This window comes from Canis lupus, chromosome 16 (assembly GCF_011100685.1).
Source record: "Canis lupus familiaris isolate Mischka breed German Shepherd chromosome 16, alternate assembly UU_Cfam_GSD_1.0, whole genome shotgun sequence".
Taxonomy (NCBI): Eukaryota; Metazoa; Chordata; class Mammalia; order Carnivora; family Canidae; genus Canis; species Canis lupus.
The window spans coordinates 34,682,862-34,707,968 of NC_049237.1; the positions used below are offsets into that span (position 1 = coordinate 34,682,862).

The 25,107-nt window shown below is 38.2% G+C and overlaps 1 protein-coding gene across 22 annotated transcripts in view; it reads right to left on the bottom strand.

The window, feature by feature from the left end:
• RBPMS (RNA binding protein, mRNA processing factor) overlaps window positions 1–25,107 on the bottom strand; it is a 173,209-nt gene that overhangs the window by 75,955 nt on the left and 72,147 nt on the right. For 19 of the 22 annotated variants that reach the window (XM_038560204.1, XM_038560187.1, XM_038560184.1 and 16 more), the window contains 3 exons: window positions 21,671–21,748; window positions 18,684–18,722; window positions 17,348–17,410 (listed from right to left, as the gene is read on the bottom strand). In XM_038560204.1, the coding sequence (XP_038416132.1) occupies window positions 17,348–17,410; window positions 18,684–18,722; window positions 21,671–21,748 (180 nt within the window). Of the gene's footprint in view, window positions 1–9,198; window positions 9,242–17,347; window positions 17,411–17,759; window positions 17,814–18,314; window positions 18,335–18,683; window positions 18,723–21,670; window positions 21,749–25,107 lie in introns of those variants that run through there. The other 3 variants (XM_038560201.1, XM_038560191.1, XM_038560205.1) reach the window with 3 other exon arrangements.

Genomic DNA, 25,107 nt, shown 5'->3' on the forward strand with positions numbered 1-25,107 from the left:
TTTTTTTTTTAAGATTCTATTCATTTATTCATGAGAGACAGAGAGAGACACAGGCAAAGGGAGAAGCAGGTTTCATGCAGGGAGCCCGATGCAGGACTCGATCCCGGGACCCCAGGATCACGCCCTGGGCTGAAAACACTGAGCCACCCAGAGATGCCCTATGCTGTTACCTTTCCAATTTTCAATGAGCATTTTGGCTACATGAAAGTAAAACCTTGGGAGCACAAATCTTGATATATAAAAAATGAAGTTGAAAGAATTTAACCTTCTAGAAGTTAAAAACAAAAGTTAGAAATGCAAATAGTTTTCTGAAAATTGATAGACATGTCATTTCCATCAGAAACTAGGAGGTAAATACATACTTTATAGAGATATTCTGAAGTCTGAGGGGACCAAGATTTATTTACAGCTTTCTGAGTATTGTCAAGCTTTCTCTTCCACAAGCAGCATAAAATATTCAGATTAGAAACAGACTCTAGGCAAGGTACATGTAAGAATTTCCCTAGTAGTCTGAAAACAATTGTTACATTCAGTTGGAGCTTTAAAATGACTCAAGACAAGCCAAAAAGAAACCTGCATCAGGGAATCTGTTCCGGTTGGGAGAGGAGGCTCAGAAACAATATGTGGAGAGAAGTTAGAAGACCTGCATATTATAAATAGAAAAGATGATATAAAGGGAATAGTATGAGGGGGAAATCAATACCACAATTTCGAAAATTTCTTCCTACATACTATTTCTGAAAATGAATGAGCAAAAATGTTCTATTAACATTTATAGAATGTGGGGGGAGAACCCCAAAACTGAGTAAAGATCACAAAAGCACGCTGACAGAGAGGTCTGGGTTAGGTTCTCTGACACTATGTTGTAAAGGGCTATCTACAGAAGGCATAAAATTCACAGAAATTTCAGGGTTTAGTTTTTGGGACCACCTAGCCTAGTAGTTTTCAATTGTAAGTAGTACTCCACTGGCCCTGGCCCCCAACTTCCCCCGCCCCACTCCATAGGGATATTTGGAAATGTGTGAGGGTGTTTTCGGGATCTCAGAAGACCATACTAGCATTCAGTGGGCAGGAGGCAAGGATATTAGAATCCTGATATAAGGGTAGTCTGATACAATATAAATATAAAAGGCCAATGACTTCTGCAATATAGACAGAGAAATTAAGACCCACCTAAATTCACAATTGACTGGGAGAATCCAGAAAGTAATCCACCTAAATTCACAATTGACTGGGAGAATCCAGAATTCAATTTTGATTCTCATGATTGTGTGCGCGTGTACATTACAGTCCTTTGAAATTCTTTTAGCTGACAAAGACTACATTATATTCTGAAAATAATGGAGGTGGTTGTTCATTTTCCACTGTGTTGAAATTTAGGTAGACGGGGGATCCCACAAGGAACGAACAAGTGCGAAGAAGCTGTCACATGTAAACCATATTTCATATTTTCTCTAAATAAAGACATTGCTTGCAGAAACATCAGGATTGTTAACACAATAGCCTGTGCTTCTGGGTCACTGTCCACTGAGAAACTATCAAAGCAGTTATGCCTTGTTTTTTTTCTTAATCCAACTACCTCAAAATCCTTGCTCTGGATTTACCTAAGAAGAATCTGATTTAAAAAAAAAATAAAAAAAAAAAAAAAAATAAAAAAAAAAAAAAAAAAAAAAAAAAAAAAGAAGAATCTGATTTACTACTCATTATCCTCCTTCCCTAAACAATCATTTGAAAAGAATGTGTCTCTCTCTATTGGTAATATATCTCAATTATACTTGAAGAAACCCCTTTCCAAGGGCTCTGTAGATATAAGTGGCTCTTGGGTTGAAGTCAAGCTATAGACTCAGGTACAATTCCCTGCTCTGTTGCCTAATATAACAGTCTTCAAGGGAATATTAAGTTTTTAGAGGCCACCCATTCTTGTTTTTAACCCCTTGAAAAAAAATGTTTTTGTTTCTAAACCAGATGTTCCATAAAACACAATGAAACTAACCTTTGAAAGTTTTAGTGACAAAGGAATATGCATCCATACCCAACCTGGAAGGTCTCTAGAGGTTTATCCTTGATTTTTAGCCTATGTAATTTCTCCTCTGATAACACTGTGCCAAGCTCAATTCTCGGTGTTCTAACAGCCTGGACACAATAGAGAAACACCTATTATCATCCTTCACTAGCCATCCTGGGTCTGGAATAAAAGCATTTTGATCATATGCTAAGCCTAGTGACTAGGCCACTTCCTAGAATATAGTTTTTATCCTCGGCTTCACTTTTATTCAGATCAACGAACTACAGCACTCAAATTCATACCCTCTTACCACCATCCCATACTCTTACGGTGAAACTTACAAAGTAGTTAAAATAGGATATTAAGCACTCCAACAACAAAGTTAGAAAAACCTTGTTTCTGTCCTCCAAGTCCAGGACTAGAAAAGAAACTAGAAGATGGTCCCAGTGGATTCCCCGTCCACTTACTGGTAGGGGGGTGGAGATTTGGTTCTCCTGAAACATCAGCTAGAGTTATAATGACAGTTACAAAGGAGACCTCCCGATTCAAGGTCACAACCAATTTTGGATGAAACGTCCTCCCAAAGAGGTTGTAACTGACAATTAGGAGCGTGTCCTTTGGAGTCTGCCTACATTCAAATCTACCTTCGCTGCTAATCCTGGGAACTTTTTTTTTTTTTTTTTTTTAAGATTTTATTTATTTATTCATAGAGATGCAGAGAGAGAGGCAGAGACACAGGCAGGGGGAGAAGCAGGCTCCATGCAAAGAGCCTGACGTGGGACTCGATCCAGGGTCTCCAGGGTCTCCAGGATCACACCCTGGGCTGCAGGTGGCGCTAAACCGCTGCACCACCGGGGCTGCCCGTGGGAACGTTATTTAACCTTTCTGTGCCTCAGTTTCTTTAGCTATCAACTGGAAATGAAAACAGTCCACATCTCAGAGTTGCTTTTATGAGAATAGTTCACGTCAATGGTTAATGTTTGGCATATTATAAACATTCTTGTGGCCCAGTGTTTATTATTAGTAGCTGTAGCTACCACTCCTAAGTATGGACTGCTGAGGATTTCTTCTCTTGGCTTTTCTGAGAAGGTGCTTCTACCACTTGTAAAAGAGGAGGAGATTCATAACCCAACTGTGGGATTCTCACACAACTGGAGAAGGCAGCAGGATTATCTGAGCTGTTGTCCAAACCGGTGCTGTGCAGTTTCAAATTATTCTCTTATTCCACCTGGCTTCATTTCTCCCAAACACCAACACCCCCACCCAACCCCCTTTTTCAAGGAGCTGATGTTGTATGTCCTCCTCCTATTGCTCCTTTTCTGTTAGTTCACACGGTCTGAGTAGCTCTTGAGGGCACTGTCTGCTAACTGCAGAGACTGGATCCACCTCCTGGGAGATTTAGATGGAAGTACTTCAGAGATATCTGGGGCTCCATTTGACTCGGCCATCCACCCCAGCTTAATTTAGTTCTTTTCTACTAAAGCACACTTTTTGTTAGCCAGCCCCCCTCTGTGTACATAACCATGCCCTAGGAGAATCTGCTTTGTATAGGATGACTATAAAGTCATGACACGGTCTTTGAAGAAGCTATAAACCCAATCTTAAACATGTCAACAGAATCCGAGTCAAACAGAGTTTATTTTCCAAAGGGCTGAGAGGGCTTGATTGTTTGAACTTTTGCCACTATGTTCTCAAACTGTCCTAAAAAAGATGATTGAAAGACCTGGGCCCTGACCATGTTAGGAAAAGGGTGTCTCCACTTCAAGCATGGTCAGTTACCCATTAAAGCAGTATTTTACAGGGACGCTTTGAAAAAGATAGTATTATGTGGAAAGAAACAGAGGCCAGAGAGCAGATAGTATTCTTTCATTCAGGAATCCTGACATTAACATTTCTACTCTGAGGATTTTGAAGGTAAACGGAGGTCAGCTGTTCCGGTAGTGACCAAGGCTTTCTTAGAATCCTTAACACCAGATGTGGCTGGTGCTGCCAGCTGTGCTGTTCACTGTGTAGTCCTAGCGTGGCCTCCTCTCGGGTTTTCACTGCTGGGACGACTATGCCATAAGCATTCTCCTTTCCCCTTTCCAGGGGGAATGGTCATAGCTACAGGACCATCTTTTACCTTTTGGTCCCGTTCCCTACTGAATGGCACTACCAATGAAAGCTTAAAAGGAAGCAGATCCTAGGCAGGATCTTCATTTAGTTAAGGTTTTGACCCTAACGAGATATTGAGGGGATATCAAAACAAACTTGTTGACGGCCTACATTTGCTTAATGTTGACCTGTGACAATCTCATCTGATGTTCATTGCTCTACTGGACGCTGAAAACCCTCAGACTTCTAATGGCTAACTGCACATATTTGGGAAATACAGAAAGACAAAGAGAGGCTCTCTGGTTACCAGTACCTCCCTGTACTGGTCTAGAGCCTTACGGGTGCCATGACAAACATTTCTGAGTGACAGAAAGTAACGTGTATCAATGTAAGGGATTTCTAGGTTATATGCTTTATTGCTATAAAGCCTGATCATGGGCTTAAATCAGTGTTTGGCATAAAGGGAAGAAAACAAAGAAACCACAACCCTATTCCTAGCCATAGTTTGTATTACTAAACCATCGATCTAGACAATATACTTCTTTGGTTACGTAGTATATCTGATGAGACAGCAAGGGTGTTTATGTTTGAATTTATCAGTTTTAACACAAAAAGATTAAATCCCTAATGAGAATTAGGAGCATCACTTTTATAAAGGCCACACATGTGCTTCTACAGCTTTTGCCAAGGATAGAACACCCAGGATAAAACAGGGAAGGGAGTAGTTTCTAAAAATCTGATTTCCAATGTATTATTAATAGATGACTGTATGGGTCCTTCAAGATAAAAGGACTACTGGTGCTGAGACTAATTTCAAGGATAGTTTCAGCTTTTTAAGGAAAAAACTAATTATACTCATTACAAACTCATTTTCTAATTATCAAAAAGGAGACCAATCTGCTGCCTCTGTATCTAACACATATTAGGCACACACCAGGCAAAATAGAGGTGTGTGGGTCTGCATGAAAATATACTATGAATCCTGAGATATGTTAGACAATTAACGCTGTGCCATATAAGGAGTCTTAGAATTATAAAAACTAAATATTCTGGGTCTATGTAGAAAAGCATATGAAGAGTAAGTCCCACTTGTAAGGCAGGCAGACAACAAAGAAAATGCATTTAACACTCTCAGGTTCACCTAAGGTGCTTGTTGGATCATCTGAGGTACCCTCAATTTTCTGTATCTCCTTTAAGGATATTCCTGCAAATTTCCTTTGAGCCTTTATTAGTGGCTGATGAAGAAAAAAAGACGAAGGAGATAAAAACAAGTGCTGATGTAAACAAATTCTACAATTGAAAAAAGGTGCCTCAACTTTCCAAAACCATTTTGGAAAGACTTCCATTTAAAGATCAGACACAACAGCCCACAAACAGGCCTCCATGCACATTTTTACAGCCCAGCCCTGTGTCTGTTTCCCAGTTTTTCAGCAATGACCACCCCTCCTCTAAACAAGAATCAGGGGAGTCTCCTACACGGTGTATGCATAACTTATGCATAACCAAGTTTAGGTCATCTTAAAGCCAAATACCAAGAGGAAGCAGAACACATGTATAAACTCGTTACTGATTTTTAGGCTTTACAACAGGATAATGGCAATTCTTTAGGAAGGCAGACTGTATTATGTTTAAAAATAAGTATTAAGGGGATCCCTGGGTGGCTCAGCGGTTCAGCGCCTGCCTTTGGCCCAAGGCGTGATCCTGGAGTCCCGGGATCGAGTCCAGTGTCAGGCTCCCGGCATGGAGCCTGCCTCTCCCTCTGCCTCTCTATGTCTATCATGAATAAATAAATAAAATCTTTTTTAAGAAGTATTAAAAATATTTTTGAAGTCAAAAATTTTATACCCTCAACTTTACTGAGGATAAAAATGAGTGCCTTCTACACCAATAAATTATTTGGCTTTCAAAGTCACTTATTAATACCACTACAGATCAATCAATCCGTGGGTTGGGAGAAACTGTTCTCTGATGAATATGGTAAAAATACAGAAATAAGGAAAGAGGTATCATTTGCTCCTTAAACCTGTTTTTAAAAACCTATGCGAACTCCTTCCAACCAAGAGTTTGGGGCTTAGGCAGAAATTAGTTGTAAAGAATGTAAACAGTGAAGTCTAAGTTTCAGAATCTCATTGCAAAGTACTTCCTGTGCTGCACAGAGCACCAAAGAAGAAAGGAGTCAAAACGGATCTCACTGCTGAGCAACTTAAATCATAGTGCTGCCTCCATTCTGATGCATCACCTCAAGGCCACTTACTGGTGACCTGCCAGGGCTGAAGCTAAACTTCTCCCTACAAAAAGGGTTGTCTGACAATCAACTCAGGAATCTCACTGGGTGCTAAATAAAAGACTTTTTATATGGAATGGACGTGGGGTCTTTGGCTTTAAACAGATTCAAATGGAACATGAAATGGACAAAGGAATATGCATGATTAGTTTGATAGAATAAAAGGAAGAAGAGGGGGTGTTTGTTGGACTTACTATATCTTGGAAGGCTGAAAAATATTAAGGACAACGCTGCAACTTTGTTTCCCAAAAAAGCTCCAATAAAGGACTGATGAATCAATTTACCATTAATTACACTGTAATATAAAGTTCATGAGTACTCTGAATCCAGTGGAATTTGGAATTCCACATTTTAAAACCAGACTGCAGCAAAGTGGTCTTAAGGAATAAAAACCAGTCCTTTGTGAAGATCACCCCAATTACCACAATTTTTACATTAAAAATTGAGTACTTAAAAACCTATCTATCTCATTTACTTTGGTCCTTATGCCCTTTGAAATACGTATTATCAACAAAATATTAATGGGAAGAAAACAATGGTCCAGAGAAGGGGTCTTCAAACAATAAGCAGCAAAATCTGGATTTTGAACCAGGTCAGCTTGATTGACACCTTTATTACGGTGCGTCTGACTAGAAAGCCTCCCAGACAGGATAACTGGTTACCAAGAAACTTTCTCTGTTCTCTCTCACCCTCAATGTAGAGATTTAGTACCTTTACACAGGTACCAACACAGTAACGTCCAATGTTCTGCACAGACAGAACTACCCTAATATATCAAACATACAGTATGTATTTAATATTAATGAATTTCATTTTTAAGATTGTTTTAAGGACGGTTTTAGAATTTGGTGAACACCCATACAGATAAGCGAAGATGAGGTGGTAAAGTGTTGGAAAAAATCAGCATCTTCCTACCATATAGTTACCTAGGCCCTTTTTAAACCTAAAAACCTTCATTAGTTTTGTCATTCATTTATTTAGCATTCTAAGATTTGTAAACAGCCTGATTTTCTTTCATAACACCTTGTTAATTGCCCTTTTTTTTCCCATTGAGGTGTATCCATAACCTGTAACCTTGAAGAGTTTTTTCTGCCTTAATGTTCCTTTGCGCATTACACTGGTCTTCTATATAAATACTAAAATTCTATGAAAAATTGTAGTATTGTGTGAATTCTAACTTTTATTCCTATGTTTGAAAGTATAGAAACACTTTTATACTTTGCCTGGTTTTGCTCCATTATAAACTAACCTTCTGCTTGAGAACATGATGTGAATTCCATTCCATTTAAATTTATTTTCATTTCCCATAATACGTTTCCAAATTTACTTTTTAAGTTCTGTGTATTTATTCATCCATTTACTTTTGAGTGATGTCTTATATAAGGCAAACAAAGGACAAAATGGACTAAAGTGATTCAAAATAAAAGAGAACCACTGGTTACCAGTTTATAGTAGGAATTTTCTACCCAACTGCATTCTCTAGGGGAATTATTTAGATCTTTTAATTTGAAAACTTTAGTCTTTAAAATTAACTTCCCCACCTGGGTGGCTCAGTGGCTGAGCATCTGCCTTCGCCTTGGGTTGTGATCCTAGGGTCCTGGGATTGAGTGCTATATCCTACTCCCCACAGGGAAGCCTGCTTCTCCCTCTGCCTATGTCTCTGCCTGTGTCGCTCATGAATAAATAAAATCTTTTAAAAAATAAAATAAAATTACCTTGCCCCACAACGGCTAGAAGACAAAAACTTAGAACCTTTTATTCAATGTCCAGGTAAACTCAAGGTCCCACTTAATTTTTCATTAATTCTCTACTGAAACTTCATTTTTAGAAATATTAGTCCTAAAAATGTATTTCATAGTTTCTCTATAAATATCAGCCTGTAGACAGTATTATTTTTAAGACTGTTGATTATTAAGTATAATCATGTTTATTATAACTGTTGTATTTCTGGGGCACCTGAGTGGCTCTTCGTTTCAGCTCAGGTCATGATCTCAGGGTTGTGAGATCGAGCTGCCCTCATTGGGCTCCACCCTGGGCATGGAGGCTGCTTAGGATTCTATCCCCACACCTCTGACCCCACTGCTCATACGCAAGCATAAGCTCTTTCCCTCTATCAAAGAAAAAAAAAAAAAAAAAAAAACACAAAAAATTTATTCCCAATCCCGTATTTACCATGCAGATATATATATGTTCATATTTCAGAAGCATTTACTGTTTCTTCTCCCCTACTTATTTTTATGTATATAAAAATCCTGGACTATTGTGGTTCTGTAATTTAAGTTTTTTATATTTCTATGTAATAATTATAAAGTATCCATTAAAAATCGCATGAAAAGTTTACACTAAAGAATGAAAATACCTCATACTGTATATTCTTGTAAGAAAATAAGAATACAATCATTGACAAATGTCAAAACACCCTACTCCATTTTAAGAGAGGAAGGTCAAGTCCCATCCCTATTCCCCAATTCTTCAAAATGTTCTAAAGCATTCCAGTTAAAAAATAAGATAAAAGCTTTGTGGACTGAAAGTTAAAATCTGTGCAGATTACCAGAAACACAAAGCCAGTGTGGAAGGGAGGTGTGTGACCCCTAGTCATTAGGATGGTATGATCATTCACTAAAAAATAAAAGTGATTTTACAATAGTGATTTAAGGGGCCATAATGTGCTGCCCTGCAAAACAATCAGCAATGTGAATGGCCTAGAGAGCTTTCATTCTAAAACTGGCCTGGCTTCTTAGCAAAAAGAGTTCTAGCAAATAACTTACTCTTTGCACTTCATGTTCCACAAACACTAACTACATTTTCTACTTACATTTACAATAGAGGCAAATAGATTCTCAGCATTTCTGAAATACCTGAAGAACCATGGAGAAAGGTCAAGGTCAATACAAGATAACATTTTTAAAAGGAAGTTTAAGTTTAAATATGTTAGAGCCTCAAAAAAAGGCCACAATGCAAAGTCTGAGGGCTTTTTCACATAGCCATGTAATATCTGAACTTGAGAGTTCCACATATACTTTTTTCCCCCCCTACATATACTTATCATGGAATACAAACCAGTTTATTTGGGAGAATCCACGGCTCTTCCTGCTTGTTTTCTTGGGGAAAGGATGATGCTAACTAACATTACTGGCTACTTTTCTTTCTTTAAACCTCTTTAGGATTTCTTTTAGTAGCATTATGTTTTCAGTTTCTCATGTGAGTGCTTAGATTTAAATAAACTACTTTTCTTCAGGCCAAGACTCTCATTAGAAATTTAACATTCCTTGCATTCATCTTCATGAGTTGTTTTTCATAATTACTTTTAAATTATGTGCTGCACCATCCTAGGAAGGTTGTAGAACCATTCAAAAATGCAGGACCATCATAGAGAAAAGCACAGAAAAATAATCTAACAGATCCTAGAACTTATTAAACAATCATACACTGGGCATTTACTACTTTTATTTTTTTACATTGTATTTGGGTTGTGAGTCAGTTTTGGTAGTGTAACTCATGGAAGTCTACTTCAAATTTCATTGAGGGGGGCTAGCTTGATTGAGCTGTTTGTCAAGCCCCAAACATGTAGTCGTTGAGGGAGAAAAAAAAAAAAAAGAGTCCAGTAACTGCATCATGGCAGCTCTATACTGACTGGCACAAGCATAGACCCCAGCTCAGTGACGTCAAATGGCTGCTTTAGAACTTTGCAAATCAAGAGTAAGCAGTTATAAACAGATTTAACAGATAAACATTAGATCGGACTCATGATCTCATCTGGCAGCCTTGCATATTTCCCATCCAAAAGTCCCAGCTGGGATCACACTAATTGGGCCTCTTCAACCGCATTGAGCAATAGGCTAAGAGAAATTTAGGGAGAAAAATTTAAAACTGATAAGAAACATATTGACATAGTGCTTGGTGAGGGGGGAGCTGAAATAGGCCATCTGGATCCTTGTGTTTGTGAAAACTTTTGTTTAGTGGAAATAATTCACCTAACTCACAAGCTGTACAAATATTAAGATCAAAAGTCCCAACTTGCACAACCTGTCAGGAAAACCTGTGATACAGGAAACAGAGACTGCTGTGCAGACTTCTGTCAAACCAAAGCCAAAATGTCTTTGTGTTGTCAATGCCTATCTTGACTGCCCTGGTATTGTTCTCTACTCAGTAAGTTTGTACCAGTACCTTATGGCCACACCTTTTGACTAAGAAAATATACCTCATGGTAGAGGTTCACATTTAGAACACTTACAAGTGTTTTTGTTTGGGGATTCCCTTTGAACACTTTTGGAAATAAACAGTACCCTTACCTGTGATGAGGAACCTAGTATAGAACTAACTAATTACACCATACTGTTCCGCGCTTCCATAGTTAGAGAGCTCAGGCTATTCAACAAAATTCAAGTTACGCATAAGGCTGGAATCATTGTGATGTAAATAACCATACTGTTTACTACAATGCCAGGAATTTATGGAGTTGGAAAAGCCAAAGTTTCCCTGATTGCCTATTTTTACAACATGTTTATACTATCAAGTACCTTTTCAGCATGCTTTATGAATTATTTAAAGATTTTTCTAAAAATTCTTATAATTGACAAAATTCTGATACCTGAAATTGATAATTTTTCTCAATCATAAAGAATTTAATACTACATATCTTCAATTTCTCTTCATTTTCTACTTAAGGCTTCTTGGCATTGCAAGTGTACATGACTGCCACTTTTTCCTCTTAAAAACCAAACTCCCTTTCAATCTCTATTCCAAAGTCTTTTTAGACCTTGAGAAAATACCTTTCCTTCATATGTTGCATATTATATATAAAAAGAATACAAAACAGTCATATTAAATGAATTACCCAATGGTTGGCTTTTTTCCTTTTTTTAAAAAAAGAAAGATTTTATTTATTTGAGAGAGAGAGAGAGATAGCAACAGAGATAGTGAGAGACAACAAGAGTGGGAGAAGAGGGAGAAGCAGGCTCCTCGTGGAGCAGGGAGCCTAGACACAGGGCTTGATCCCAGAATCCCCAGAATCTGAGATCATGACCTAAACTGAAGACAGATGGGCTTAAATGACTGAGCCACTCAGGTGTGCCCTCCACCTTCATTTTATTAGCAGGTAAACTATTTAATGGTAACAGTTCTATTAATTAGAATTGCCATCACACACAGAAAAGTGTTCCTAATCCCTGTTAAAAGAAACATTTAAGTCATGTGGGATTCCAAAAGAACCCAGATCTACTACTGCAATCAAAGTATTTATCAAGATCTCAATGATGGCTTCATACCTACTAGGATGATCATAATTTTAAAAATAGTAAGTATTAGTGAGGATGTGGAAAATTTGGAACCTTGAATATCTTCCTGGTAGGAATGTAAAATGGTACAGCCTCTATGGAAAGGTCTGGAAGTTCCAAAAAGCTCAAGTTCCCTGTCCTAGGTACATAACTAAAGTAACTGAAGACAGGAACTCAAACAGAAATTTGTACACCAATGTTCATCCAAGCATTATTCACAAGAGCAAAAAGGTAGAAATAACCCGTGTCCATCAACAGATGAATGGATAAACAAAAGAGGGGAATGGAATATCAGCCAAAAAAGGAATGATACATGCTACAACACTGATGCATCTCGAAAGCACTACACTAAAGAAGCCAGACACAAAAGGACAAACATTTCAATATTCAGAATAAGTGAATTAATAGAGACTGAAAATAGACTAGAGGTTACCAGGGGCTAAAGGAAGAAATTGGGAAGTTCTGATTAATAGTTACAAAGTTTGTTTGGGATGATGAAAAACTTTTGGAAAGACATAGTGGTGATGGTTGCACAACATGGTGAATGTAGTTCATGCCACTGAATTATGCACTTAATCATTAAAATGGCAGATTTTTTTAGTATATAATTTAAAAAATAATACTAAAATCATTAAATTGCACACTTTAAATGGGTTATATGATATGTGAGTTGAAACTCAAAGTTTTAAAAAGAATCCAGTGGAGTAGGGGTTGCAATGATAGATTTATATCAAAGAGTCTATCGAATTTGAGAGTAAAGCAAATCACTGTGCTTATGCAGGCAATGTTTAGTTGTGAAGGCAACTTGTAGTGATGTACATAGTTTGATTACATCAGACTTTTCAAGCACCTGGGTAGCTTAGTGGTTGAACGTTTGCCTTTGGCTCAGGTTATGATTCCGGGGTCCTGGGATCAAGTCCCTCATCAGGCTCCCTGCAGGGGAGCCTACTTCTCCCTCTGCCTATGTCTCTGGCCTCTCTCTGTAGGTGTCTCATGAATAAATAAAATCCTTAAAAAAACAAACATCAGACTTCTCTAATTCTGATAATTTACAATACAGTGTATGATAAAACCTAGCCCAATAACAACTATTTAAAATTAGGGGAAGAAGGATCGCAAACAAAACGGCACATATACTCACTCCAGAGATCATACATAACCTTTCAAAGTACAGCTGATGCTTGAACATGGATCTGAACAATGCTGTCCATAAAGATTTTTTAAATAAATGCAGTACTGTAAATGTATTTTCTCAAGATTTTTAACATTTTTTTCTCTAGCTTACTTTATTGTAAAAATACAATATACAACATATATAAGGAGTTAAATATGCATTAATTGACTAGCTTCTGGTCAACAGCAGGCTATTAAGTTCAGGGGGAATTAAAAGTTTTATGTATTTTGACTGGAATCCACCACCCCCCTCACTTCAGGGAGTAGTTAGCCCCCCTGCAACATTCAAGGGTCAACTGGACTTTAGATGAGTGATTCCCAAATGCCAAGGTAAGACAATGCCTACAATGGAAACTTACACAAACAAGGACCATGACAAGCCTGTTAATTTGAAGAGTTAACTACAAATCACTCTTATTTATTACAAGATTTCAGCTAGGCAACAGTAGCAATATTAGGGTCTTCACTGTTGGTAGGAAGCCAAGGGTGGTTTATTCTTACTTCTACTCAGGGTCTTTACCCTTATATCTACTCTATTTCCTTTGTCTCTTTTGAAAATTTCCACAAATTTTTACTAAACCAGGCTAACTCTCATTATCACTCATCATATTTGATTTACATTCCAAAATTATAAACAAATCCTAAAAATTGGATTCTTTGCATAATGAACACCCCCTTCTGTTAGCATGGAAAATAGAAAACTGCCAGTATGGAAATTACAAATGTGTATGAAGGGTGAAGGATAGGCCAGATATTTTGTTGTCAGGTTAAAGAATGAATGAGGTTTCTAATCATGTGGATTAATGGGACCATAGATAACCTGAAGGGAAGTCTGGTTGGGGCTATTTTTAATTTGGGAGGTTTTGCTGAAAAAACAAAATATACTGTATTTACTTTAGAAGATTTAAGTAACCTCGTGATAAAAGTTCAATGTTACCACTTAATTCAATCTGAGCAGGTTTTTCCATAAAATTATCAAATAGACTGAAGCATAATACAAAAATGGAAAACAAACAAACAAAAAGCAGTAATTTAGGAAGAGACTAATTATTAATACTAATAACTGAACCAGTAACCCAAGACAGAGAAATAACAAAAAGCAGCATGGAGAAGTGGTTATAACATAACATGTCAACTATTCTATACAGAGGGACTTACTGGATTGAGGCTTTAGTTTCTCAATAGCAGAATAAAACAAAACATTACAACATGGAAATTTTTCCCAAAGGAATGTGAGGAAAAGCTTTTAAAAGAACCCTGGAGGGCAGCCCGAGTGGCTCAGCAGTTTGGCACTGCCTTCAGCCCAGGGCAGGATCCTAGAGACCGGGGATCGGGTCCCACGTCGGGCTCCCTGCATGGGGCCTGCTTCTCCCTCTGCCTGTGTCTCTGCCTCTCTTTGTGTGTGTCTCTCATGAATAAATAAAATCTTTTTAAAAATAAATAAATAAATAAATAGATAAATAAATAAATATAAAAGCAGCCTGGAAAAATGATATTGAGGAGCAAATTTTGTAATGGCTATGAGCATCGTATGTTTTCAATTCACCAATTAAAAAATATGACCCTGAAAAGAGCTTACTTAGTATGTTGGGTCATAGAGAAAATGTGTCAGCTTCATGTTTAAGTACATTATCCTGAACAGGCCCATTTTCTCTAGAGAGAAAAGAAACTCTGCTCCATTGTTACATACACCAAACTTTATCATGCATGGCCATTTGTCTTGGACAATATGAATTAAGTATCTGTCACTGCCACCAGGAAAAATGCAGCAACATTCCATGGACCAAGCAAATAGCGAGACATTGTACAAAATAGGCATGCAAAAAAATGCAAAAGGCTTACTTCTTAGTTGTAGCTTTAAACCCATGCTTCCTGAGCCATCCAAACTTTCCAGCTCTCTGTTCCCAGAATTTTAATAGCATGGTTTCTAATAAGGTACAAAGACCTGTAATATCTTATATATTAAAGTTAAAAATGTCAAGCAAGAAATCAACCATGAGCCAACAAATGCCCTACAACCATGGGTCAGCCTCTGAGCAGAAGCTCAGTTTCAATAATTCACGGATAAATATTAAGAGTTACCCTTAAGTCCACAGACTAGAACAGAATTTGAATGGTTTCACCTGGAGTTCTTCCCAAGTTATTAGTACATGAGCAACAAAGAACAATAATGATTAAGGAAGGGGATGCTGCTAAAGGAAAGCTCACTGCTAGTGAAAAAGAAGAGCTGAACCTAAAACCAGATACCAGATGTCAGGACACGAAAACAACGATCTGGGGCTAACCGGCATAGAGATGGACATAAACACCTCTAATGTTATGGTACTGTGGGCTCAAAATCTGATCATTGGTACTGATATAAATCCCTTGGGCACCAAGAAAAATGGAAATTGTTTGCTATATCTTGCTTACTGAAGCAAGGAAACACAGTTTAGGACTTGACCATTTAAACAGTTTAAAGGGATCCCTGGGTGGCGCAGCGGTTTGGCGCCTGCCTTTGGCCCAGGGCGCGATCCTGGAGACCCGGGATCGAATCCCACGTCGGGCTCCCGGTGCATGGAGCCTGCTTCTCCCTCTGCCTATGTCTCTGCCTCTCTTTCTCTCTCTGTGACTATCATAAATAAATAAAACTTAAAAAAATAAACAGTTTAAAAACAAACTTCTATAAAACCAACACAAACCCTAGCCCATAGGGAAAGTTGACTTCATCGGCTGAGAGAAGTCGCTATAAAAGCCTAGTGTTTTTCAGACAGTCAAGGCAGGCCAGGGAGAGCCCATTCTGTAAACAAGTTTCAATTGCTGCTACTTCCTTTAGAAGAACAATGAAAAAAGAACATGGTGAAAACTTCACCTAACATAACTCTGAAAAACCCAGAATAGTTCTGCAGTTAGAAACCTGCTATCTAGTATGGATGAAAGAAAACCACTATCTGAATAGAATCCTAGGGAGTTTTTTGTTTTGTTTTAAGATTTTATTAGAGAGAGAGAGAGAGAAAAGAGAGAGAGAGATAGCACACAAGCAAGGAGAGGGGGTACAGGCAGAAGCGGACATCCTGCTGCACAGGGAGCTGGACATAGGGCCTGGGATCATGACCTAAACTGAAGGCAGACGCTTAGCTAAATGAGCCACCCAGGTGCCCCTGAATCCTAGTTTTATTGATAGTTTAAAATTTGGTTACACTGAGAAAATTCTGGCTAGATCTGTGTAATGATTAAAAAAAAAAAAATCAAAATTTTTATATCAAAATATTCAATTATAACTGTGCTTCAGAGTATACAACTGGTACACAAATAAATGATTTATATTCTGTTCCATGGAAGAGAAAGAGTAAGAAAAGTAGTTTTTCTAACCAGAAGGCTATTTATCCAAATCTAGGAAAATCCTGAGCTCTTTCAAGCTCCAGGATTCCAAAGATATTCATGAAAAACCAACCGTAACAAGCAAATCATTTCTTCTGAGAGTGTGTACTTTTTTTTTCTCCCCTCTAAACCAAAAACCTTTCAAGATTGTGTCACAATTACACCATTATGCTGAATAAACAGACCCCTCTGGAGAGGCCCTTTCCTTTGGGCCTCCAAGTCTCCAGGATACCAGGTCTCTCCTATAGCCCTCCGTAGCATGGTCAGCCTTAGCAGCGGCTCAAAGGAGCAGCCAGGAGGGGTACCTATCGGTTCCATAGCAACACAAAGGCCTACACCATGACACTCAGATTGCAACCAGTCAAGTGGCCCCTTGCCTTTTGGGAAGTACCCTAAACCCTTTTGGCCACTTTCATCAATCCTTATTCATAGCCACTTAGGCTGACTGCCTGGAGCAAGATGGAGCCCAACTTTTCACTAAGACCCTTCACCTCAGGTCAGCCCTCAATATCTGGAGCTCAAATTCTGCTTCCCTTCGCCTTCTCTCAGTCTTGGTTCTCCTTAAATTATTTTGCTTTTCATTTTCAATATACTAAAAAGGGAAAATATCTTCTAAAATGAAGCTGGCAACATATGGCAGACAAGTTGCCTACAAACCAAATACATTGATCTACACTCAATGAGAGTTGAGAACTATTTATTATAGGCACAATGCAGAATGTCTTTGGGGAAAACAAGGAGAATGAAAACTATAACCTTAAATAAATAACCCAAACAAACCCACATACCTAAATGGAAGACTCATGAGAGAAGGAAAGCCAAATTTTGATCTAGTCTTGGGTTAGACTTAGCCTTTGAGAGTATAATGATGGCCAAACTAAGCTTCACATTACCATGGGTGGTGAATAGGCTGAATTAGAATAAGACATTGTTAGTTATTTTGAACATTACAGTAAAAGCTGGAGAAGACCAAAGCAGTATTCAGTAGTTTGCACATCTGACCGTAATTCAAGGAAAAATCTCTTTAGATGGCAAATTGATGAATCCCTATGAGAATGAGCAGTCATATTCCCTCCATATGATTTCCGGTCCAAAAAGGTTCTATTGCCTCCCACCACCTCACAAGGAAACATGAATGATTATATCACTACTTACATTCAAAGCATTCTTTGCAGCTTCTGCTTCTGAACGACTGTCAAAACTGACAAAACCTACGGGCTGAGGAAAGAAAAAAATATGAAGAAAAAAAACCAATCAGGAGAGATCTATTTTTCTGGATCAAAGGTGATGTCAAACTGAAGAGCTAAGATAAAGAAATGACCACAGGCAATGGGTAGAAATAAGAAAGCCAGTTTAAAAGAATCATGACGCAGTGGCTTAGCCAAATTTCTAACATGAATCAAAAGGGATTGTGAGGGTGGTTCTTCAAGGGCACAGCTGGGGATTTAGAGAATCATAAAAAAAAAAAAAAATCTAGAAGGGGTTGGAAGGTGAGCAGCAGTGAACAAGAGAATAGAGGAAAACTTGGGTCGAGAGGCTCTACTTTCCTAAATCAAATTCACTGTACCTCAGTTTCTTCATCTTTTAAAATGGAAAGAGAACCGAATCACCTTTTGGTACACTGTAAGTGCAAGGAATACAATGACACAATGATAAAAGCCCTGTACTCTCACTGCATGATCAAAATTATAAAATGAACATTTCCATCTCAACTCCCAAAGGATACCTTTAAAAAGTCCTGTGTTTAACTAGGTATGTAAACCAAATTGTTCTAAACAGAGAGAGGTGATAATCCCTTTGGACTCCATCTTTTAATCCAGAAAGATGCTTGCAACCTAGCTTACTCCTGATGAATCAGAGAACACCTTACTGAGAGATGAAAAGTAACTGAGATGTGAGCATGCTAGATATTCAGCATTGGGGGGGGGGGGGGGGGGTAGGGTGGCGCGGGCGGGAAGGAAGCATACAGCCAAAAAACTTCAAGAAACTTGTAGAAACTATCAGGGTCATGGATTACCACTCTCCATTCTGCACATTTTGTGCTCCACTCTAGACTTGGCACTTGGCCTATGGTTATTAGAAGTTTGAAACACAGCATGATTCTTCAGCAACAGATACTTACATTGATTGTGAAAGTTTGTCTGTTTAACCTTACTTTAAAAAAAAAAAAAAAAAAAAGGAAGAATCAGGAAGGGGGTTAGATAATTTCTGTTGAATATACAGAGCAATCCCAATATAATCCTATTGGATGCACTACGTTTGCTGTTTGCCTTCCTCAGGGACAGTCTCAGACATCCTGGCTGGACACAATAGAATTATGAATCATTTTCCTGTGATAATTCCTATCCAACCTCACAATTTTAAATCAACAAAAATCAAATCCTAATGAGAATTTAAAAAGAGAATGCTGAGACCCAGTAACATTCTTGAAGAAAGTCAATTCAAATTTATTATGGAAGTGATCATTTATATTCAAGTTTGAGGTTCTTACCTGCTTAGATGTGAGCTTTATAAGAGAACCCTCGTAGCCCTGAAAATTAAGAACCAAATTTAGAACAAAAAACAATTACTAGGAAAAAAAAGCAATTGTAATAGTATCTTAAGTAAAAATGGGTCTGTTAGGACTACTAACTCTTCTTACAAATGCCATAACCGAGAAAGCAAATTTTATACACGCATGCACATATGCACCTATGCTTCCTTACTTAAGGCCTAAAACAAATCATACCTTGAAATTTATATATATATATATATCTAGCTTTATTTTCCTTATTTGTAAATGGTAGGAAAATGGGTTCTTCTTAACAGATCTTTTTCATTTTTACAGAACTAGGAGAATGGAGTAAACTTATTAATAAGATAGATAAGTGTGTAATGACTTAGTCATGTACTTGCTATAAAATAACATTAAATCATTAAGAATGTACTACGTAGAACTTATTACTCAAAAACCTCAAAATCGCCAGGCAAAGTTATCCAGGTATTGATGCTAGATTCTATTGAGTTATTTTGCTTACTTATTAAAGCAGTTTTCATGTTTACTCTAATGGAAACATAAAAGAATTCCTTGTTGGGTTCTTACTCCAGCTCATCCTTAAGGAGGATAGAAACCCTCCCTTTTCACTCCCTCCTTTGACCCCTCCTGGTTCCTCAGGATAATAAAATGTGTTTATTTCTGAAAATAATCAATGGCTGGTGGCTTGCATTGATGGATGACACAAGGGGAAAAAACACTAAAAACACTACTTGACATGATTGACCACTGCACATATCAGTGCTAAGACAGATTTGCAGACTAGGGTCAGCCTCCGGGGACTTTAATTAAAGAGGGTGGTTAGGAATGTACCAGGGTCCTGACTCTAGTGTTGAGATTTCTAGGCAGGATGCTGGGATTGATTCATCCTCATATTTTCCCAGCAGAGAACTATGTTACCAATTAGCTACTGTAAACATTTTACCTCAAAGGCCTTGAGCTCTTCTGGCCAGAAAGGTCATGATTCACAGCCCTGTCTCTTTCTTTTTCAAGGTGTGCGCTCTTTCCCTCTGAAAAACCTGGAGGTTTAAACATCCTGATGGCCTCAGAGGCAAAGGACAAATGGATATTTCACTCAAGTACACCACCAATGGTAGTAATATACTGTGTTCTCGAGTCACAAACAGAAAAGTAGTATCACAGTCTAGTTCAGAACACAGATGACAAAGTCAGATTGCTTGGGTTTGAACCCTAGCCTTGCCATTTATTATGCTTGAACTTGAGCAAAATTTATTCAGTTGCTCCAAGTTTCTTTTTTTCTCATTTGAAAAATGGAGGCCAACTGACTTCAAAGGGTTCTGAGAATTAAATGGGATAATTCATGAGGGGCTTGCTGGCTAAATCTCTCTATATACATACAGAAACATCACAGTATTTTGTCCATCAGTAAGATCAATTTGCTTATAAATTCCTCATCCTATGAAAGGGACAGACAGTACAAATGGCAACCCTGCAGCAGATACTCAGGAAATTCTAGGAGGCTGACACGCCCCCACAACATCTTCTTTCTTTCCCACTTCCTCTCAGCTGACCTCATGTCTAACCCTTCTGTTTCCCTCTGTACTGTCATCATTGTTACTGTAAGGGTATGGCTGTTAGAACAGAGGTAGGTCTATTATTACATGGTGCCTTCCTGGCACATAAGCTAGACTCCTGTCTCTGTTGGCTTTTAACTGGCTGCCCCTTCAACCTTCTTTCTTCCTCCTACCCAGCTGTTTTCAGCTGTCACCGCTTTCTCTCCCTCTGCCTGAAAAGCTAGTTCCTGTCCCTCAACTGGTCTTGCCTCTGTGGCTGGGGTACTGCTTCAACAGGATGAATCTTTAGTCATCAAGATGGTCTGCCACCTAATCCTAAGGGTGCCCTTGGCCAGGCATTGCTGTTATCCTGTTCCAGGGACCAGCTCAGACACTAGCCCTTAATTTATCATGACTTCCGGGTACTCTCCAGAGGGCCTAGACCTCCTGCCCACAATCTACCAAATCCCAGCTTTCTTGTATTCTCCACAGGCTGGCCTTCAACCATCCTTGGCAGCATGGTAATTTCAGCTTTAGTCCAATTTCCCATGAAGTTTCCCATTCTAGCAACATCAACCATCTCTAAAGTGATTTTTACCTCAACAGTTCTTGACAGTCAGCTGAATTAAGTATTGTATTATGTACCAGCATAACTCCTTAAAATTTTGTTTTACTTTGTTTGAAATTTAGGACATTCTTCCCACAGAGAAAGTAATGGTGGTTGGGTTCTTAGTCTAGTTCATGAAAGTGTAATTATACATATGCAAAGAAGAATATATATGCTTATTATATATGCAAAGAAGAATATTAATAATACTTCAATAAGAAACCCTGTAGGAACAGGCCTTGTTATTTCACTAGAAATCTAAATAATGGTAATTGGTAAGTATTTTTGGTGAGCTGTCCTCAGAATACTCCCACTGGCAAATGATAAACAGGGGGGACCCCAAAGCTGTTCTACATGGAACAAAGCCAGGTGCATGTCCCCACTAGTAAGGAAAGAGACTTTTCTAGCTTAGCACTGGGGAGGACAAAAGGCAATTTCAGTTTTTTCTGAGACTGCACACTGGAATTAAACTGTTAAATCTCCTTTACTAACTAATTTTTTTTTTTAAAGATTTTATTTATTTATTCATGAGAATGCACAGGGAGGAGAGAGAGAGAGGCAGAGACAGGCAGAGGGAGAAGCAGGCTTCGTGCAGGGAGCCTGACGTGGGACTTGATCCATGGTCTCCAGGATCACACCCTGGGCTGCAGGCGGCGCTAAACCGCTGAGCCACCGGGGCTGCCCCTAATTTTTTTTTTTTTAAAGGTCATTTTATAAGATGCTTTCTCAAACATACCATTACTTCCTGCAAGAGGCCCCTATGAAGCTTATTTATACATACATTTTTTGATCTCCTTTTATAATTTCTGAAAGGAAAAAGGTACCTTAAATGGTCTGAAAAGCAGGTAGAGTTCCCGAGGTTTGATATCCAGAGGGAGACCACTGACAAATAGGGTCCGGACCTGGAAAATAAATATGAAAAGTGATCAAGAGACTGTACCATCTGGAGATCAGCTCTCACTTGTAATCTCAAAAATACACATCTTCACATATTTCACAAACCGTATCTAATTCATGTTTTTTTCCGTAACCCAATGTACACTCATGTTAAGATGTTATTAGACCAACTCCTGGATATTTCCATAGGATTACTCAGAGTGAATTACCTCTAGCTGATTTAAATTTAATTGATTCTCCCTTCCCCATTACCTGGTTCTGACACAATGAAGGGAAGAGAAGGTCTACAGTTAAAATATCAACTTAAGAAAAAAAAGTTATGAGAACAGTAAATCTACCACTTTTCTGTTCTAAATCAAATGAACACAGAACATGGTTCAAAAATAAAATCAGAACAATTTGTTTTTCCTGCTTATTTTGTCTTTGCCTCCCTCGTCGGCATATTTTTAGAAAACATTTTTAAGGAATCTCTACACCCAACGTGGGGCTCAGACTTACAACCCTGAGATCAAGAGTCACAGGCTCTACTAAGCCAGCCAGGCACTGTTAATTAATTTTAATACATGTAAAAGTTCAATAAACCGAAACACACCAAAACAGTAGCCAAAATGCATAACTGTTCATCTGCTCAGTTCCAGAATAGCAGAGAAAACCTCACTGACCCATACCCATAAGACCTAAGACACCAATTATGCGATTAGGGTCTACTAAAATACAGAACACAGATGACACACTTCCATTTGGGAGGATCAAAGAAAACATGTTAGCATTCGATTGGGAACTTAAATACTAGGATGAATTTCACTACAAATATATAAAGGTTGAAGGGAAATGGAAAAGACTCAGAGGCACAGAAAAGCATTAACCAAAGCAGTGAAGAGGGGGAGATAGTATGGTGTATTCTGGGAGAAGGGGGAACCAAGACAGAACAAGCAGTTGAGGATCCAACGACATCACAAGTCACTGGCTCAGGAATCTCGTCTTCATTCAATAGGCAAGGAGAAATCACTGAGTTATCACCATGTTTTCTTTCTACTTATTTTAGCATGTTTCGTGTGCATTTAGTCAAAATTTCCACCCTCCCCTCCCCAAACTTTTAAATATAATGGACACATAACACTAAGATGTACAACATATTGATTCATTACTTATACACTGCAAAATGATTACCACCATAGTGTTAGCTACTGCCTTCACTATGTCACATAACTAACCATTTATTTTTTGTGGTGAGAACATTTAAGATCCACCTTCAGTGACTTTTTTTTTTTTTTTTTTTAAAGATTTTTAAAATTTATTTATTCATGAGAGACAGAGAGGCAGAGGGAGAAGCAGGCTCCATGCGGAAAGCCTGACGTGGGACTCGATCCCGGGTCTCCAGGATCACACCCTGGGCTGAAGGCATTGCTAAACCGCTGAGCCACCAGGACTGCCGTCTCAGTGACTTTTGAGTGTATATAATACAGTATTGTTACCTATAAACACAATGTTGTGCATTAGATTCCCCCTAGGTTTTTCAACTTCTAACTGGAAATTTGTAATCTTTGACCAACATCTCATTTCCTCTATCCTGATCCCCTGGTAACCACCATTCTACTGTTTCTCTGAGCTTGACTTTACCCCCTCATTTTCTATTCCTCTTCTCTACTCCAGGCTAATACACGATTGAGTTCCTCATTAGAAATTATACTGCTACTTAAAGAAAAATTGAATGCTCAATTGTTAACCATCTATAAATCTAGAAGAATTTTACTCAGTGTGAAAAGGGAGATTTTCTAGAACCCTAATGCTTTCAAGTTGATTCTAGTCGTAAAGAAACACAAATAAGCAAGGCGCTTTTATTGATGCAGCATAGAGTAAAAGGTCATGCCATTTACATACAGGTGTATAACCAATACTATGATATAAACAGCCTCAGAATCATGAAAGCCTTACTGTTGTTCATAATTTTAGATAACTTTATTGTGCTATAATTGATAAACAATCAATCCCTAAATACAGTTTAGAATTACATGGGTCCACTTACAGGTAGCTTTTCCCAATACAGTACTGTATTTCTCTTCCTTATGATTTTAATAACTTTTCTTTAGCTTATTTTATTTTAAGAATATTGTATGATACAAAATATGTGCTAATCAAGCATTTATGTTAACAGTAAGGCTTCCAGTCAACAGTAGGCTATTATAAGTATTAAGGGAGTCCAAAGTTATATGTGGATTTTTGACTATGCAGGGGATCAATGCTTCCTAGGTCCCATGTGGGTCAAGTCAAATGTGTTAAGAAACTGCACTTTGTTTACATGTAACTTTTGAGATATTTAGTCTGTGAAACCATCACAACCATCACAATAATCAAATCAACCTGTCTACCATCTCCCAAAGTTTCCTGCCACCGTAGTTCTACCATCCACATTCCCAGGGCAATCACTGATCTGACTTCTGCCACTATAATTGGTATATATGTTCTAAAGGTTTATACAAATGGAGCCATAAAGTATGTATCTTTTCTGTCTGGCTTTTAGCCCTTTTTTTAGTAACTATTTTGAGATTCATTCAACATTGTATTAATTATCTATTCCTTTTTTATTATACTTTGTATTCTATTATATGGATACACCACAGTTCATTTATCCATTAACTTAATAGGACATTTGGGTTATTCCTAGTTTTTGGCTTTTCCAAGTAAAATAGCTAGGAGCATTCCTTTCATCAATCTGTCAAAGTCTTTGTAGGGATGTAGGTTTTCTTCTTAAATACCTAGCAGTGAAAGGACTGAATGATATGGGTAGGTATATGCTTAAGTTCTAAACAAAACAAAAAAGGCCCTTCATTTACTTGTTTTATGGCCCAGAACATGGTAAATGCTGTGTACTTAAAAACAAATATGTGTTCTGTTGCTCCTGGATAGAGTTTTTTGTCGTTGTTTGTTTTTTACACAAATGTCCATTAGGTCAAGTTTGTTGTTCAATCTATCCTTTGCCTTCTCCCATTCTCCCTCAACTTTGCCAGGGATAAAGCCTCTTTCCAGAACTTCATTTTATCAAAGCTAAAGCCGAATTATGGAGAACTGCCAAAGATATAGATGATGAGGGAATCCTGCTATGCAATGTGCCCTCCCTGCCATCCACAACTCTCTTCCCACTCAGTCCAAAAAAAGTAAACACCATCTGTCCTTGGACACTCTAGCCAGAACAACCTGAGCCGAGAGGGAATCCCAACTCCCATTCAGATTTTGCTGGGTACCCAATATGTCTGACACCATGCCAGGTGCTGACTGGATTACAGAGACTTCCAAGGAAGTAATGCAATAAGCAGATCCTATGGTTTAAACACTGGAGTACTATTTGTCCATCAGGGAAGCTTAG